This window comes from Cibotium barometz, chromosome 3, assembly GCF_041138505.1.
Source record: "Cibotium barometz isolate CiBa-2024 chromosome 3, ASM4113850v1, whole genome shotgun sequence".
In the NCBI taxonomy this organism is placed as follows: Eukaryota; Viridiplantae; Streptophyta; class Polypodiopsida; order Cyatheales; family Cibotiaceae; genus Cibotium; species Cibotium barometz.
This window is the reverse complement of record NC_141048.1, coordinates 28841885-28859603: the sequence shown is the minus strand read 5'-3', so window position 1 is coordinate 28859603 and position 17719 is coordinate 28841885. Positions and strand designations below refer to the sequence as shown.

Here is a 17719-nt window from a genome sequence, read left to right as displayed (position 1 = left end):
CTGTGTACGGTGGATGAGGGACCAAGGAAGCAGCCTATGAGTGAAGCGCTAGGTGACCTACGAAGGATCCTAGTAGGGAGTGCTGCCATAGGGTGCTCGGGCTCTGGGTCGCTGAAGATACCCACGCGTGCATCGAGGAAGAAAATGGAACAAGGTGTTAGACTTGTTTTCTGAACTCGGGCATGGATCTGGTTGATTGGCCTTGCTGGTCTTCAACGAATGAGTCCATGGATCTTTTATATGGATCTGTTGGTTGATCTTGCTGATCTTCAATAGAGAGTCCATTTGGATTTTATAAGTGAATATATTTTTGGGTACTATGATCTAGGAACTATTAAAAAGGCTCCTGAGTAGACAAGTGGTGAGCGTTCTGGTTGTTAATGATGCCATAGGTACATCGATGAAAGAATGATTGGAAATTAGAATTCAATCGGATTTTTCGAAAGATTATGATAAGTGATTCTATGGTTTCATTAAAATATTATTTTAAAGACAGCTAAATCTATAAAACAAGCAATTTCATATTGAGTGTGTAAGTGGTGTGACTATCTTGAAGTTTACATGAAGCGCCGGCTGGGGGCCTAGAAACTTTTTTCCCTTGTACCTAAAACAAAACATAACAAAATTTCTAAATGGATCCTATCACTAGAGTGGTTTGGCGGTTGGCTAACCCATGGGATTGGATGGGGTTAGCCTGGATTGATGGATCCCTAAAATGAGCCTCAATTCTGTTATGGTGTACGATAGATGAAATAAATCCCGGATAGTCTTGTTCTATGGAAAAGAATCAACGGCTGTGCCCCTCGATGAGGAAAAAAGTGTTGGTCTCTATGATCCAAGTGTAAGTCTCTTCCTTGATCTGACCATGTTACTTACTGGTTCGATCGGATTAGTTTGGCTAGTTAAGGCTCTTGACTACGTTAGAATAAAAATATCCTAGAGGAATCACCTCTGCTTTCTGGGCGAGGGAAGTTTTTTCGAGTTCAATTTTGGAATAAATCAAGGGATTAGTCTCTTGTCTGGATATCCATGGGTGAGGCCCCGATTGAGAGGTTCTGCCCTGCAAGAAGTGTACTTCCGCTGCTAGCACCCCCCCCCCCCAAATTCGTTGCGTGGAGGGGGCAGGGATCTTTCACCAACCCTAGTTTTTATGTCGGTAGTCCTTGAGTTCCCTAGCAAGAGGATTGGCAGAGTCATCAATAGCTTAGTCAATAGCTTAGACAAAATTTGGCGAGATCACGATGGGACTCTCCTAGAGGTCAAGGATAGTCTCAAATTTATTTTGTTTCTTGGTGATTTTTGTTCATGGTGGTGAGAGGAGTGTTGTGTATGCCCCCAAAGATTAGAGATTCTAGAGGTGATTCACCCCTTTGTTCTCCTCTTCAAACTAGTCGTTGTAGGGTTCTTCCTCGTTCCCTTACTCTTCCCTCAACATCTTCCTCTTCTAAGCCTATGGCAGCTCCAGGGCCAGAGCCATTGGCTACTGTCCTAACCACGTGCAAGTTAAACTACCAACCTTTAAAGGTACCATCACTGAAGATGAAGAAGACCATGTGCAGAGGTTCCTCACTATGTGTGACTCAAGAGGTCTCAACCGAGATGATGCACGCTTGGTCTTGTTCCTGACAACGCTGGAAGAAAGTGCCAACCGGTGGTGGTACAATAAATTTTCCATCAACCACTTCCCGGATTAGGCCACCCTCATGCTCTAGTTCTTAGCTACCTTTTTTCCTGGGAACTACTTCGACCTCATTACTCAAGATTTCAACCAACTCTCCCTGAAGGCGGGGGAGTCAGTGGCCCAACTCACAAGAGCTAAAGTTTTGGTCACTCGACTACCACAAGATCTTGGAAACTACATGCTGCAATAGTGGGTGCTTCGAGCACTCCATACTCAAATGTTGATGAAGAGCTAAAGTTTTGGTCGCTCGACTACCACAATATCTTGGAAACTACATACTGCAATAGTGGGTGCTTCGAGCACTCCATACTCAAATGTTGATGATGATGAGAGAGACCTTTCCACCCCAAGGTAACCTGCAAGACTTCCAAGACAAAGCTACACAACTGGAGAATGCTCGCCTCATACTGGAGTGCAGTACCTCTTGGTCCCCACCTATCCCCAGCATGTCTTTCTCCAACTGTTCGTCTAGCCCCAACAATAGCTTCTAGATCTGCTTCCATGGATGATATAGCCAAGATCAAGAAGGATATTTAAGATTTCAAAAGGTCACAACAAGAGGACGTGGCCCTCAAAGGTAGTGCTAAGGAAGGAGATCGAGCAGCTCAAGGTCAAAGATCCCAAGACGAGTCCATGGTTCCCAGTATGTAGTTTGCAAGGCCATCTTCCAAATGATTTTCCCACCAAGAAATATTGCTCATTTTTCTCAAAGGCAAGCCATGAGGATAAGGAGTGTTACTACCTCAAGGGTATTCAGCATATGCAGCAACAAAAACTTAAGTAAGGTACCACCCCGCTTAATCCCTTCGCCGAAGGCTACATGATGACCCCAACCATTAGTGCTTCAACTTTTTCCCAAGCCCCTAACCACCAACTAAACCCAACATCCTTCTTGAACCCTCAATTAGCTAGAGTAGCTACTCCCCAATCCCAAGCTTATATTAACCCTGTCAGCACTAGCCCCTCCTACTTAGCTACCCCACATACCCTTCCCTCCCCATGGCTACTTTTGGACAAACCCCTCCACCGCCCCAGGCCACATCATCTCAGCAACAAGGAGCTCAAGTAGCCATGATAGCATTCACAACTAAACCCAACGTCCTTCTTAAACCCTCAATTAGCTAGAGTAGCTACTCCCCAATCCCAAGCTTATATTAACCCTGTCAGCACTAGCCCCACATACCCTTCCCTCCCCATGGCTACTTTTGTACAAACCCCTCCACCGGCCCAGGCCACATCATCTCAGCAAGGAGCTCAAGTAGCCACGATAGCATACACAAATACCCCTCATCTCGGAGCAACACTAACATACAACCCCCTACCTATGCAAATCCCATATCAATCAGGCACTCTCCCAACCTATTAGCTATACCTCCCACCTGTGCTGGTCCCATAAACACCCTAAGTCTATGAAAACCCATCCCCGGTGGTCTATGCGATAGCTCCTCTAGTACCTCTGGCCGCTAACAACATGTATGGGGACTGACCTAACCAAGGGTTTGCCAATCGCCGTCCTCCCAACAACCCCACCCAGGCTCTTTTATGCTACCATTGTGGGGGGAGTGGCCACATGCAAGCTCAATGCACCGTACTAGAGGGTTTTCCCCCATGTCTCCATTGCCTAGAGAGCCGAGACCACCACACCCAAGATTTTACTAGAACCCCACTAGTTAACATGGTGGAAACAGTGGTGCCATCTCCCAAGGTTGACACTCCAATAGTAGCAGTGGTGCCATCTCCCACTAGTTGCACTCCAATAGTGGCAGCTGTCACCTGGTCCCAAGGAGCCCCAAAGACACCAACTCCTTCTTTTGAGGGTGTAGTTTACCCATCCATTATGGAACAAGCTTATAAGTAGGCTATGGAGGAATTCACTCGAACAACACCCATAGAGAAGGAAGCAACGCCTACCTTGGTCATTCCCCCAACCACCATACCTTCAAAGGCAGGTGATGGGTCTACCTAACCCAAGATTAGTAATTTAAGTTGGAAGTGTTGGCAGGAGCAAATGTGAAAATCACACTTTCTCAATTATGTGGTTTGAGCTAAAAAATAGGAGAGAAACTTCTAGGCTTAGTCCAGCATTGGATGGATTCTAGGGGTGAAGCCACATCTAGTAGTGGGCGATGGCCCAAGCAGTAAGCAAGGGTATGCCTCAATGCCCTAAGAGTGGCCGTTCACCAAAACCCAAGGGTGATAGTCTCTGTGGGAGAGGAACTCAAATTATAGGGGGCATTGTGGATGGGGGTTCTGTGTAAACATCATGCTTGTAGCTACTAGTAGGCAAGTCTTGGGTCTCCGAATTACCGAACCAGCTCCCTTCACCATCCAAGTGTGGCAAACCAGAGAGATGTGATGCCCTTGGGACTAGTCCGGCAAAGTTTCGATCACTTTTGAGGGATTAGTATTTGAAATGACTTTTGGTGTTAGACCTCCCACCACCTAGAGGGACTTACAACTTTCTCATTTGAAGGCCTTGGTTAAGGGTAGCTCACGTGTTCCATGATGGGGCCAAGACAACTTTCATATCCCTAACCTGGGGGGGACGGTGACCTTGCTCTTGGAAAAAGACCTCGATGAGAGTGCAAGGGGCAATGCCCTACATGACATGATTCCCATTCGGGAGGAAGGACCTAATGACAAGGAAAAGCAACAATAATGGCAAGGATTACCACTGGATGAGGCTTGGGATCCATTCAGCTCAAAAGGAGAGGTGGAAGAACCTCTATGGAATTGGTTAAATTCCTATGAGGGGCCAATGCAATATGGTAGACATAGTGGAGTTAGACCCAAATTCCATTCAAGAGGTGTCCCAAGAAGAGGATCTCTCAGAAGAAGCAGTAGTATGGGATTGGACAGAATTCTTGCTTACTCTGGCCTCCTCTTCTGCACCAGTGCCTCAACAAGAAGAAATAGAGGTCATAGATCTGGGGGGATCCTGAGTTTTCTCGACAACCTCGCAAGAAGGTCCATCAAGAGGAGCCATCAGTGGTGCCTATAACCCCTCCTGGACATACGCACAAGGACACGAAAGCAGAGCACCTCAAGACTAGGGAGGAAGCCTTTACAGTAGAAGAGATCTCTCCATCAAGTAGCACTATGCACCGCTCCTCTTCCATCCACCACTTACCATGAGGAGGTGAGAGTTGAACCTGGGCACAGCAGAGGAGCCATGCCCCATCTTGGTGGCAGCTTGGGTCTAGGAGAACCCTTCCACTCTCTTGAGAATCACCAACTTTTTCAAAGAGCACCAAGATGTGTTTGCATGGACTTACAAGGATCTCCCACCAGGGATAGAACCAACCATTTGCACACTTACAGACTTCTACTAAAAGAAGGTAGTCGATCAGTAGGGCATTTACCACATGAACTCAAAATTTTTTGAAGTACTGTGAAGAAAGAGCTGGACAAGATGGAAGAGGCCGGTATCATTGTTCCTATTGAGCACTATGGTGATTCCCAAAAATAAGACCAACAAGGTCAACATATGTGTCGACTTCAGACTCCTCAGTGCACAATCAAAGATGGGTTTCCCTTGCCCTTCATAGAGGGGGTTCTAGAAGATGTGGCCGGCCATGTGCTCTATTCCTTCATGGATGGGTTTAGTGGCTAAAACCAGGTAGTGATTGATGGAGAAGGATCAGCTCAAGACAAAGTTTGTCACACAGTGGGGAACATATGTGAAAGATCCCTGTCCCCACCGCGCAACAAATTCAAGGAGTGCTAGCAGTGTGTAAGGTCCCTCCCAAGCCATGTATGTATGTATCTCTTTTAATATAGATTTCAATAAAGAAAGAGGGTGTAATTAGAGAAGAGAGACAATAAGGCCAGAAACATTAGGAAAGTGTTAGAATAAAAATATTAGCTCCAAAAATCCTAAAAGAAGTAAGAACATAAGAATAGTTCTATTAAGAGATAAGTATCCCCAAAAATAGAATTTCAAATTTAGGTGACAAGAGATCATATTTAGAGTAATTTTACACATTTAGAGTCCATGCATACTAAAAATGTGGAAATACAATGCGTTTCTAAAGATGGCGCGTTTGTGACTATATACAGACGTTTTTGCCTATTCTGCCCGCGATAGCTTGTAGACCAGATGCCTTCCCGTTCTTTTGACTGGTTATAGGACTATATTCTGAGTTTTTATCAGAGAGTTATGGCCGAAACAATTTGCTGTTTCTGTCAGGGTCTCTATACAAAGAAAACTGTGAGAAGGCAGCAAGTAGCCTCAAGGTAATCCTAGAGTTTGAGATGTATATATCCCTTCATTCTTATCTAATATCTTAGAAAAGAAGCTTAGATTGCTATGGTCTTTCGGAGGAAGAGACCAAAACTCCATAGCTTTTCTTTTAGAGAAAGAATAGTATCCCATAGCCCTGTAAGAGAAGAAGGCTATTTTGTCATAGACCTTAGAAAGAGAGAAGAGTCACAGTATGAGTAAGAGAAGATAAAGCTTGGAGATTATTGGATGTTTTCAATCAAAAGACAAGGTATTAGAAGACTCTATTCTCATATGTCAAGTTGTAAAGCTCTTGTTAACGAGCAAAGGCAACGATAAATGATAAATTTCTATAAGATATATACATATTTTGTTTTTCAATTATACATCATTCTTAGGGGTTGAGGTATGGCCCCGGCTTCTCTATAAATTGTTAATAGTGATCTATTTGATTGATTTACTATTTAAAGTTGGTATTCTTTTAAACAACAACATATGCGTAAATAAAGAATGTCTTATCTGCAATCTCAAGTTGAAATGCAAAAATCTTTGTGAAAAGGATTGTTTTCTTAAGAAGGTAACATGGATTCTAGTCCTATGGTTTAGTTAAGTAAATGGATTGTTATCTTGGTTAAATTAAGGTACGGGTACAACTCTCCCTGCCTTGACGCTGCCCCATTCTTGTGCTTGTATAGCCGGATGGCAGAGACGTTAGTAAGGCCCAGAGTTGGCCCATGGTATCCCTCATACCATTGGGAGAATGAGGTTTGCCGGAGGCGAGTGATTGTGATGCTGCCTAGTTCTGAGGGCCCAGGCTAGTGCGGTGAATTAGCCCACCCTAGTGCGCAGACATCCCTCTGAGGGGCGGGAGGATCGAGCGATGGAGCCTGAGAGGGAGACAGGCCGGCTTGAGTCCTCGCCAGCCCGACGATGAGGTGTATGGTCCCGTAGGATTTTGCCCAGCATGTAGAGGCTGGAAGGCCGAATTCTAGATCATCGATGATATAAAGGAAAAGAATAAGAGAGCCGGTTTGGCTTGGATAAAATTGATGCATGTATAAACTTTTCTTTTAAATCTTGTCTTGGCATTATTGTACTGTGAAAAAAGGATGTTTTAATAACCTTGTGAAAAGGGTCTTAATTAAGGAACATGTTTATTTATGTCAAACAGTGTGGTAGGATTAATTAGAAAACAAATTGACTAGTGAGTAGGGTGGAAAGTGGGAGGATGGAATGCCCCGACGGCACCATCCTATGGACGGGTGGACCCGATTAGTCGGGTAGCTTTCCAACATATTAAGTGAAAGCCCTATGTTAGATAAATAGATTCTCGGGCAATTCTATTCTAGAAGACTAGGCCAGCGGCGGCTGTGCCTTGCATGGATGAGGAAAAAAGCGTTGTCTCTAGGAATCAAGACTAGTAGTTGCCCAAATTATGATCAATTACCCTATGGGTGATTTGATTTTTAGAAGACCACGCTCCCCCTGCGGGATAGAACTAGGTCTTACCTATGAATCGTATCCTTGAATCTCTGCATGGTCAAGGTGTCGATGAGTAGGAAATTTTCTCCAAGATAAGACTTAGTAGACTATCTTAAGTGTTTTCCCTATTTTGCCAACAAGAGACTAATCCATCGGTTCTTCCAAAATCGAAACCTAGAAAAACTTCCCTCGCCTGGAAAACATGGGCAATTCCTCCAGGATAATCTTACTCTAACACAGTCAAAAGCCTTAACTAATTGAACTGATCTGACCGAACCCGTAAGTCCCATAGTTAGATCAAGAAAAAGATTACACTTGGATCATAGAGACCAATGCGTATTTCCTCATTAAGAGGCACAGCCGTTGATTCTTTTCCATAGAATAATTTTTATCCAGGTTTTACTTCATCTATCGTACCATAGCAGAATTGAGTCTCAATTTAGGGATCCATTAGTCCAACCTAACCCCATCCAGTCCCGTGGGTTAGCCAACCGCCCAACCACTGTAGTGATGGGATCCATTTAAGAATTTGGTTAGGTTTTGTCTCGGGTACCAGGGAAAAGAGTTCTCAAGCCCCCTAGCTGGATATTCATGCAAACTTAAAACTAGTCACACCACTTACACACCCAATATGAAATTGCCTTTTTCATAGAATCAGCTGTGTTTAAAACAATCATTTAATGAAACCATAGTGTCACTGATCATAAACCTCCAAAATATCCGGTTGAATCCTAATTTTTAATTTTTCCTTCATCGGTGTACCTATGGCATCATTGGCACAACAACCAGAATGCTCACCACTTGTCCAGTCAGGGGCCTTTTCGATGGTTCCTTGCTCATAGTACTCGGCAATATATTCACATATCAAAATGGAATCTCCGTTGAAGATCAGCAAGATCAACCAACGGATCCATATAAAAGAGCTATGGACTCATCCGTTAAGGACGAGCAAGGTCAATCAACCAGATCCATGCCCGAATTCATAAAACAACTCTTACTCCTTGTTCCAATATCTTCCACGGCGTACATGTGGATATCTTTGGTGACCCAGAGCCCAAACACCTATGGTCAGCACCCTCTAGGATCATTTGCAGGTCACCTAGTGCTTCACTCATAGGCGGCTTCCTTAGTCCCTCATCCACTGTACCGCAAGCTCACCATTTAAATCGAACCGATGCTGGTCAAGACCTCGGCCGACCTTGCTATGCAAGACGTCTTCCATTGACTCTCCACTGCCGTCAGCTGTTGCAAATTTATGAGATTAGGTCCCCACCATGACTTCATTCACAAGATGGTCAAAATGCTTCCCTAGCATTCTTGACATAAAACAATCATTTAAAAACAGGTCATAAATACAGTTTCTATAATAACGAACTCTCGTCTTTCCACATTGTTCCACATCAATGCACATTATTTAAATCACATCCATTTCATATGTATTCCCATTCTCATCCAATCACATCATTTTCATCTCATCACATCTTTCTTTATTTATCCTCATCAGATCTCATCCACTCGTATCTACCCATCTCCACATCTCATCACATCACATTCATTCACATCTCATCCATTCATAACTACCCCGATCCACATCACATCACATCCATTTCACCTCACATCTCATTCATTCACATCCATTTCATAACTACCCCGATCCACATCACATCACATCCATTTCACCTCACATCTCATTCATTCACATCTATCCCGATTCACATAACATCACATCTCATTTATTCACATCCTGATTCACATCACATTCATTCATATCCATCACATTCATTCTCATCACCATCCCATCACATACATAACATCACATCACATCTATCCACATCATATCTCATTCATACACATCTCATCTCATCTCATTCATTCCCATCCATCCAATCGTTCACCTGTACGACTTCTCATATCTATCCATACATTCATATCTATCACTTTACATCCATATATATTCATGTCACATCACATCTCTTTACATCACATCACATTCTTTCACATACACATCTATATCCATTCTTTCACATACATCCACATCCATTCTTTTACATACTCATTCACATCCATTCTTTACATACACATTCACATCACATTCTTTCACATACACATCCACATCCATTCTTTCACGTACATCCATATCCATTCTTCACATCCATTCTTCACTTATACATTCACATCCATTTTCATCACATATCATCCACTCATATCCCATATCATTCATTTACATCCTGATTCATATGACATCACATCTCAGCCATTCATTCACATCTATGTGATTCACATCACATCTCATCACCTCTATTCACATCACATCCACCTATCCATTAATTCACACCTATCTCATTCTCATCACATCTCATTACATCTATTTACCTCACATCTCATCACCTCTATTCACATCACATCCATCCATCCATTCATTCACACCTGTCTGATTCTCATCACCTCTATTCACATCACATCCATCCATCCATTCATTCACATCCATCTGATTCACATCACATCTATTCACCTCAAATCACCTCTATTCACATCACATCCATTCATTCACATCTATGTGATTCACATCACATCCATTCATCCATTCATTCACATCTATGTGATTCACATCACATCTCATCACATCTATTCACCTCACATCTCATTACCTCTATTCACATCACATCCACCCATCCATTCATTAAGACCTATCTGATTCTCATCACATCTCATTACATCTATTCACCTCTATTCACATCACATCTCATCACCTCTAATCACATCACATCTCATTACATCTATTCACCTCACATCTCATCACTTCTATTCACCTCACATCCATCCATCACCTCTATTCACATCACATCCATCCATCCATTCATTCACATTCATCCATCTAATTCACATCACATCTATTCACCTCACATCCATCCATCACCTCTATTCACATCACATCTCATTACATCTATTCACCTCACATCTCATCACCTCTATTCACCTCACATCCATCCATCACCTCTATTCACATCACATCCATCCATCCATTCATTCACATTCATCCATCTAATTCACATCACATCTATTCACCTCACATCTTGTTACCTCTATTCACATCGCATCCACCCATCCATTCATTCACACCTGTATAATTCTCATCACATCTCATTACATCTATTCACCTCACATCTCATCACCTCTATTCACATCACATCCATCCATCCATTCATTCACATCTATCTGATTCATATCACATCTATTCACCTCACATCTCATCACCTCTATTCACATCACATTCATCCATCCATTCATTCACATCTATCTGATTCACATCACATCTCATCACTTCTATTCACATCACATCCATCGATCCATTCATTCACATCGCGATTCATTCTTATCTACCTCGATCCACATTACATCTATTCACAGAATTTAAACATAGAATTTAAGAGAATTCTAATTTAGATATAAAGATTCTTTACGCATCTATTTATGCATAAAAATCAACTTCAGTGGGAATAACACTTTTATAAAAATCCTTTCATGCATCTATTTATGCATAAAAATCAACTTTAATGAGAATAACACTTTCGAAATAAAAATAAATCCTTTATGCATCTTTCTATGCATAAAATCAATTTTTATGAGAATAACACTTTTGAAATAAAAATAAATCCTTTATGCATCTTTCTATGCATAAAATCAATTTTTAATGAGAATACCACTTTTGAAATAAAAATCAATCCTTTATGCATCTTTCTATTCATAAAATCAAATTTTAATGAGAATAACACTTTTGAAATAAAAATCAATCCTTTATGTATCTTTCTATGCATAAAATCAATTTTTAATGAGGATAACACTTTTGAAATAAAAATAAATCCTTTATGCATCTTTCTATGCATAAAATCAATTTTAATGAGAATAACACTTTTGAAATAAAAATAAATCATTTATGCATCTTTCTATGCATCGAAATTAAATTCAATGAAAATAACACTTTTATATAATAAAATAATTTTCATTATGCATCTCTCTATGCATAGAAATCAATTTTAATAATTAATATTAGTGATATCCATGCATATTCATAGGTGAATATGTACATGGAGTAAATTAGAATATTTCTTTTAGAATGCACAAACGGTGGGAATTACTCTTTTGGAATAGCATAAAAATAAACTTTCTTTTCCACAAAATTCTAGAAAATTTTACCATAACCTCCTTTGTATGGCTGACCATTTCTCATTTTTATCATTCTATTTTCAACTTCAATAAACCCCAATTAGATGTATAGGACTCTAATCTACATAATTTTTAATTTTCAAGAGAATAAACAAAAATAAAAGTTTAATTAATCTTTTTGTTAATCATTCTAGGATAAAAAAAGGTTGGAATGTAAAGAAGAGAAGGGGGTGGCCTTTTCATCAAGGCATAGCATTAGAATTTACTTTAATCAACTATAAAACAAGAAAATCAAGAGAACCATAGATTTAAAATTAAAAAGTAAGAGAAATTTAGCTTACATGGAGTTGTAAGCTTTCCTTGGCTTGAGGGATTGAGGGTTCTACTATTGTTTGAAGCAAGAGTAGCCACCAATTACTTTGGAGAGGATTAAGCCAAAAACAATTAAATTATCAAGAAAATTCAATGTAAATGGCTCTGGGTAGGAGTAGAGTAACAATGCATAAACACCATTTACCTTTTACAAAAGGAGAGGCTTCTATTTAAAGTAAAAAGTGAACCTCTAACCAAGCAACCTGATTCTAGAATTTTTCAGATCAGTTTGGTCAATTTTTGATCATTTTTGGGCCAGTTTAGCTTACCTTTTGGATCTAGTTTAAACAAGAGAGAGGAGAGATAAAAATATCTCATTATTTTTTAGTTTAAAACTCCTCCACACATGTGAAATAGGTGCCTCCTTCATGAGGGAATATCCCCACACTGAGGTGTCAAAAATGCATCATTTCCTCTAAATATCTCTTAATCTTTAATTAATAAACCTTGTACTCAATCAACTCGTCATCTTATGTGAGCATTTACTCATTTTTGGGGGATTTTCTTTTATTCTTTAATTTATCTCCTCCCTAAATTTAAAAAATTTGGATTAATATTATTGGTCCATAGGAACCTTTTATTGGACCATAATCTAAAAAATTCTAAAAATCTAGACCCTTAGGCTAAGGTCCTTATATACCTATTTTTAATTAGTTCTAATTACACATTACAAAGTTCTTTTTGAATTTCTATTTTAGGGGAAACCATTTTAGACACTAGGAGGATTTTTATATCCAAAAATATCTCAATTTTGAATTACCTCCCTCTAGACATTTTCTCTCTCCAGGCCAAAACAGGGTAAAACAAGATCTTTCTTTTATTTCAGAGAGGGAAGGAGTAGTTATAAGATCAGAAGGGGAGGTTCTTACACGTTGTCGTGACGTGTGCGGTATAGCCAGGAAAGTACGAGACTTCTAGCTGTGAGAGTAGGTACCAAATCTAACAAGGAAACTCACACACAAAATTTCCCAAGGAGTATTGGATATCTCCATTTTCAATGACATATACATGTGTCAATTCACCTCAATACATCCTTGAATTCTTCTTGATGATTGCACAAAATTGCGTACCAAGTGCTTGTCCCTTTATTCACTGACTCCTTTCTCCAAATCCTTTGAACCAATCACATGTAGGCATAACATAACCTTCAATTTTTTCCAACATACATGTGACCATTTACATTCTTTACATCCAGTGCCATCAAAACCATCATTTCAAGATGCTCTTTATCACCTGAAAACCTGCCTTAATATTCTAACATCTCACAAGCAAAAGATGGCATACGGTATAGCTATAACATGCTCATGATTTCCAAAACTCAATCAAGCAGAAGCAAGACCAACTTCCCGTGATTTAAATGTGCTTTAGATACCTTTTTCCCACAAAACACCAAGTTCCAAAACCATTAACTTGTTCTCCAAAGCTTTTTTTACTCATTTTCCAAATCCTTTAAGGATTTAAGAGTTTTTGCCTTTTTCTAAATCAAAAGAAATAGTAAAAAAAAACTTATCTGAACATTTCGAGTGAATTTACACTTTGATTTTATTTTTGCTAATCTCATAAGTCGCTTCAGAGCTGAGTACGCGATAGAGAATATGCGGGAAGCAACAGTCGCATCAGCGCAGACCATGCATTGGAGAAAACACGGAATTAGTCGAAATCATCTCTTCATGTAGTACTCATTTCCCTCTTCATTTCTAGCACCTACAAGCTATGAACAGTAGGTATCTCCTTGAAATGAAAATCTCTGGTCGATATCACACTGGTTCGCGTTTCTGCAGACGTTCCCCAAACTCTCATATGCGCCGCCTGCAATTCTCTGGTTTTTCTCCTCTTTCTCGCGAGGAAATCGGCCCCCACACCACCTTTTGCAGCTAAAAATGCGCTTTTCCCATTTTGAATTTTCTCACTGCGCCTACCATTCCACGCATATATTTTTCAAGTGATAACCATTAAAAAAATCAACCTTCTTCACACCATAACCTTGCTAAGGTTTCCCACACCACATCAAGAAAGCTTCATTTGGCATCCTTATTACACATATGACCTTGCTATCTAAAGCATATGATCAAGACCACGACCATTATGTACCATAAAAGTTCTCTGTCTCAGTGTTAATATCAACTCAACCATGATAGGCACGGCTTATGAGCATTTCACCATCTCATGGAATCAATAAAACAGTCAAACCCATAAGCATAATCAAGTCCTATCAAGGCACAAGGTGTCTGCTATCTCCAAAATTCTCCATAAGCATAAAAAACTCCATAATTCACACCACACTGTCAGAGGCTTCGAGACCTGGCTCAGCCTTAGCTCATCTTATTGAACCTCATTTACAATATGAACATATGCACTCAGGCATCATATAATGACTCATCATGGCACTTAACCCCATGCATCTGGATTTGTATTTGATGGCCTCACATGCATGGTTTCACACCATAGACGTGCCATGGCACGACAACGTGCACACCTCAAAGGCTGGAGGGAGGAATCTTACACCCTACCCCACTTAAAAAATGCAAGATGTCCTCATCTCGTAAACTAGAGGACAACTCTTTCCCTTAAGATCCAAGTGATTCTGGGGTTCCTTATAGTCTGGTGAACCCAACAAAACCCTGGGATAAATATCCCTTATATAGAACTCATCATCAGATAATAATTCTTTCAGATCATATCATTCAATTCCTTATCACAATAATGGTCCATTATACCAAAATTTCCATCTGAACATTTCCATTTTAACTGTACCGAGGGTGGTCAAGACCTAGGTAGGCTTTGCCGCGAGCGACATCCCCCCATGACTCCCCACCAGCTGTTCCCAACGAACCTCCTCTTAGAAAAGCATAAGCTAAATGCTTTTTGCAGCATTCTCGCGTAAAATAGTCCTTTGAATTTAAAAAAACAGAGGTTCCAATGCAAGTAAAATTCCAATTTGAGATTGGTTCCAAAAACCCTTTTTCCATAATTCCCAGTTTCATAATGAGGATCCTGGATCTCTCATCAGGGTAATCTACCCATCATTCAGTTTGATTGTCCAACTAGATTCTTGGTGAGTTTGGTCAAGAAAAACTAGTTTAGTTCTGGTAGTCTATGCTTTGTGATACTAACCAGAATTGGTCACATGAAGTTTTTACTTGATTCAGATCGAGAGATGGACAAGTAGGTTTAATGTCTGTCTCTCTCGTAGTCTAACCAAATTCATTCGGTTTAGTTCTACAAGGATTCCCTTCAGATAAATATCTAGTTTTTGGGTAAATATCTAATTAGTGATTTTACCAATTAAAATATCCAAAGATATTCTTTATGCCACATAATTTCTCGACCTTAATTCATTAGGTAGAATTATGGTGGAAATTTTATCTTTTGACACTAAGATTTAATTCAAATCCCTCTTTTCTAAAATATCATAAAATTTCTTCTTTTAACTAGATACCAATACCCATTTTTTTGAATAAACTTAAAATCCTTCTTTTTCTCATTTAATGAGTGCAATCCAATTATCATGGGAATTCCTCTTTTACCATAAATTAAATCTATCTGAAATTCTTCTTAAAAAATACATAAAAATATCCATTAATTCCATTAAGCTAGAAATTCCACTTTTCTCATTCAGATGATTAAATTCCAAATATGGTGGGAATTCCTCTTTCGTCATTTAAATTTATCTATGCAAAAAGATAAATTCAACTAAATTTTCTCTTAAAATTTAAATAAAAATCTCCATTAATTCCTTTACACTAGGAATTACACTTTCCTCATTTAAATATTTGAAATCCAATATGGTGGGAATACCTCTTTCATCATTTAAACTTATCTATGCAAAAAGATAAATTTAACTAAAATCCTTCTTTAATTTTTAAATAAAATATAATATCCCAATATTGATTTACCACTCTCTAGAAATTTTTATCTCACTAGGTCAAACAAGAAAAAATAATATTTTCTTGTATTCAGAAACATAGAATGATTACAAGGGATTGAAATAGAGGCTTATTCGTTATTCAGGGCGTCGAGGAGGAATCTTATACTAGCACAGCTAGATGTAGAATGTAAGATGGATAGGCCTATTCATTATGCAAGCAGAGATCTCAATCAAGCCGAGAGAACCTAATCCACCACAGAGCGGGAGAGTTTGGCCATAGTATATTCATTTCAAAAATTCAGACATTATTTATTACGTCATCACTTTGTGTGGTGATCAATTATCATGGACCATCAAGCCTTGAAGTATTTGTTGAATAAAACCCAGGTGGTTGTTGGCATAATCTGGAGATGGCTCCTTCTGTTTCAAGAATTTGACTTTGAGGTTATGGTCCGCCACCCATGGAAGGACCATGTCATGGCTGATCATCTATCCAGAATATCAAATGGGGAGCCAGCCTTTGAAGATGAGATTTGTGATGATCTCCTAGACATCATGTTGTTTGCAGGTGGATGCCACCCCTACTTGGTACAAGGACATTGTGATGTTGATCATAGCTAAGTTCCCCAGAATGCTGATTCTAAGGCAAAGAGGAGGTTTTTAATTAAGAGTAGGCCTTATCAGCTCATTGCTGTGGACAATTGTACAAGAGGGTCAGGCAAGCAAGGATGAAGCATTGAGGAGATGTGTCAACCTCATGAGGTTCCCCTCATCATGGAGGATGCACATTCTAGACCACGTGGAGGTCACTGGCCTGGCCATGTAACCGCCCAAAAGATTATGCAGTATGGTCTATGATGGTGGCCCTCCCTATTCTCTAACTACCAAAAGTGGGTGCAACAATGCAACATATGTCAAAGGTCTGGACCCAAACTAAATAGTTAGGCACTACTCACCTCTCCATGTTTTACCACCCCGGGAGCCCTTCGAGAAGTAGGGCATTGATTTTGTGGCCCCCATCACCCCAAAGTCCCACCCCACTAGGTGCGAGTAAATTTTGGTGGCAATCAACTATGAGACCAAATGGGCCGAGGCCAGAGCCACTTGAGACAACACTGCTCTCATAGGTGCCAAGTTCCTGTATGAGAGCATCTTCACTAGATTTGGGGGTCCCATCATAGAAATCACCAATGATAGAGGGAAACATTTTATGAATGAAATCGTAGATACCCTGCTAATCAAATCTTCCACCAAAAGTCCTGTGCTTATTACTACCTCAAGGCTAAGAGCACTCTCACCAATGGGATCAAGCCCTCTTGGGTGTATTGTGGGCCTATTGCACACAGCTTACAAGGAAACCACCTTGCACACTCCATTCCAACTTGATTTTGGGCTAGAGGCTGTATTACCTTTTGAATTTAATACAAGATCATCTGGAGTGGGGTAGCCTAGGGCCACCACCTATCACCCCGCATACTCCACTCAGCAAGAGCAGCTTGAAGTGTTGGAAGGGACTTGTGAACTCGCTCAAAGGGCCACAGAGGTGGAGAAACTTTGACGTAAAGCGTGGCATGATCAACACTTGAGACTTCCCCAATTCTCTGAAGCCATTCGCTGTTGCCATGGAGGAGCACCCTGTCACCATCACTTCGGCAGCCATAGTACATGGGTTGACTTCCACCCCAAGAATGTCACTCTTCTCTGGCCCACCACTGACCACCTCCACTTATCACATTCCACTAGTCCATCGGCATCGCCATCATGTCTTGCGCGCAGATTCCTTGATAGTCACCACATCGCCACTACCAAGCTGTCAAGCCACGAGCTGAGGTATCATTCCCTTGCCACCCTCTAGGTCCACCCTTATCTCATCACATGAGATTTCCCTAGTAGGGTTGGATCATTTTGATTCCTTAGAATTCACCACAAT

General features: G+C 40.4%; 1 protein-coding gene across 1 annotated transcript in view; it reads right to left on the bottom strand.

Annotated features, from left to right (window-relative positions):
* The window catches only part of LOC147639904 (uncharacterized), a 118871-nt gene extending 101415 nt beyond the window's left edge, over window positions 1–17456 (bottom strand). Inside the window, exon 1 of the mRNA XM_086824183.1 lies at window positions 17251–17456. Coding sequence (XP_086680309.1) covers window positions 17251–17456 — 206 coding nt within the window. The remainder of the gene's footprint in view (window positions 1–17250) is intronic.
* Window positions 17457–17719: the final 263 nt, after the last annotated feature.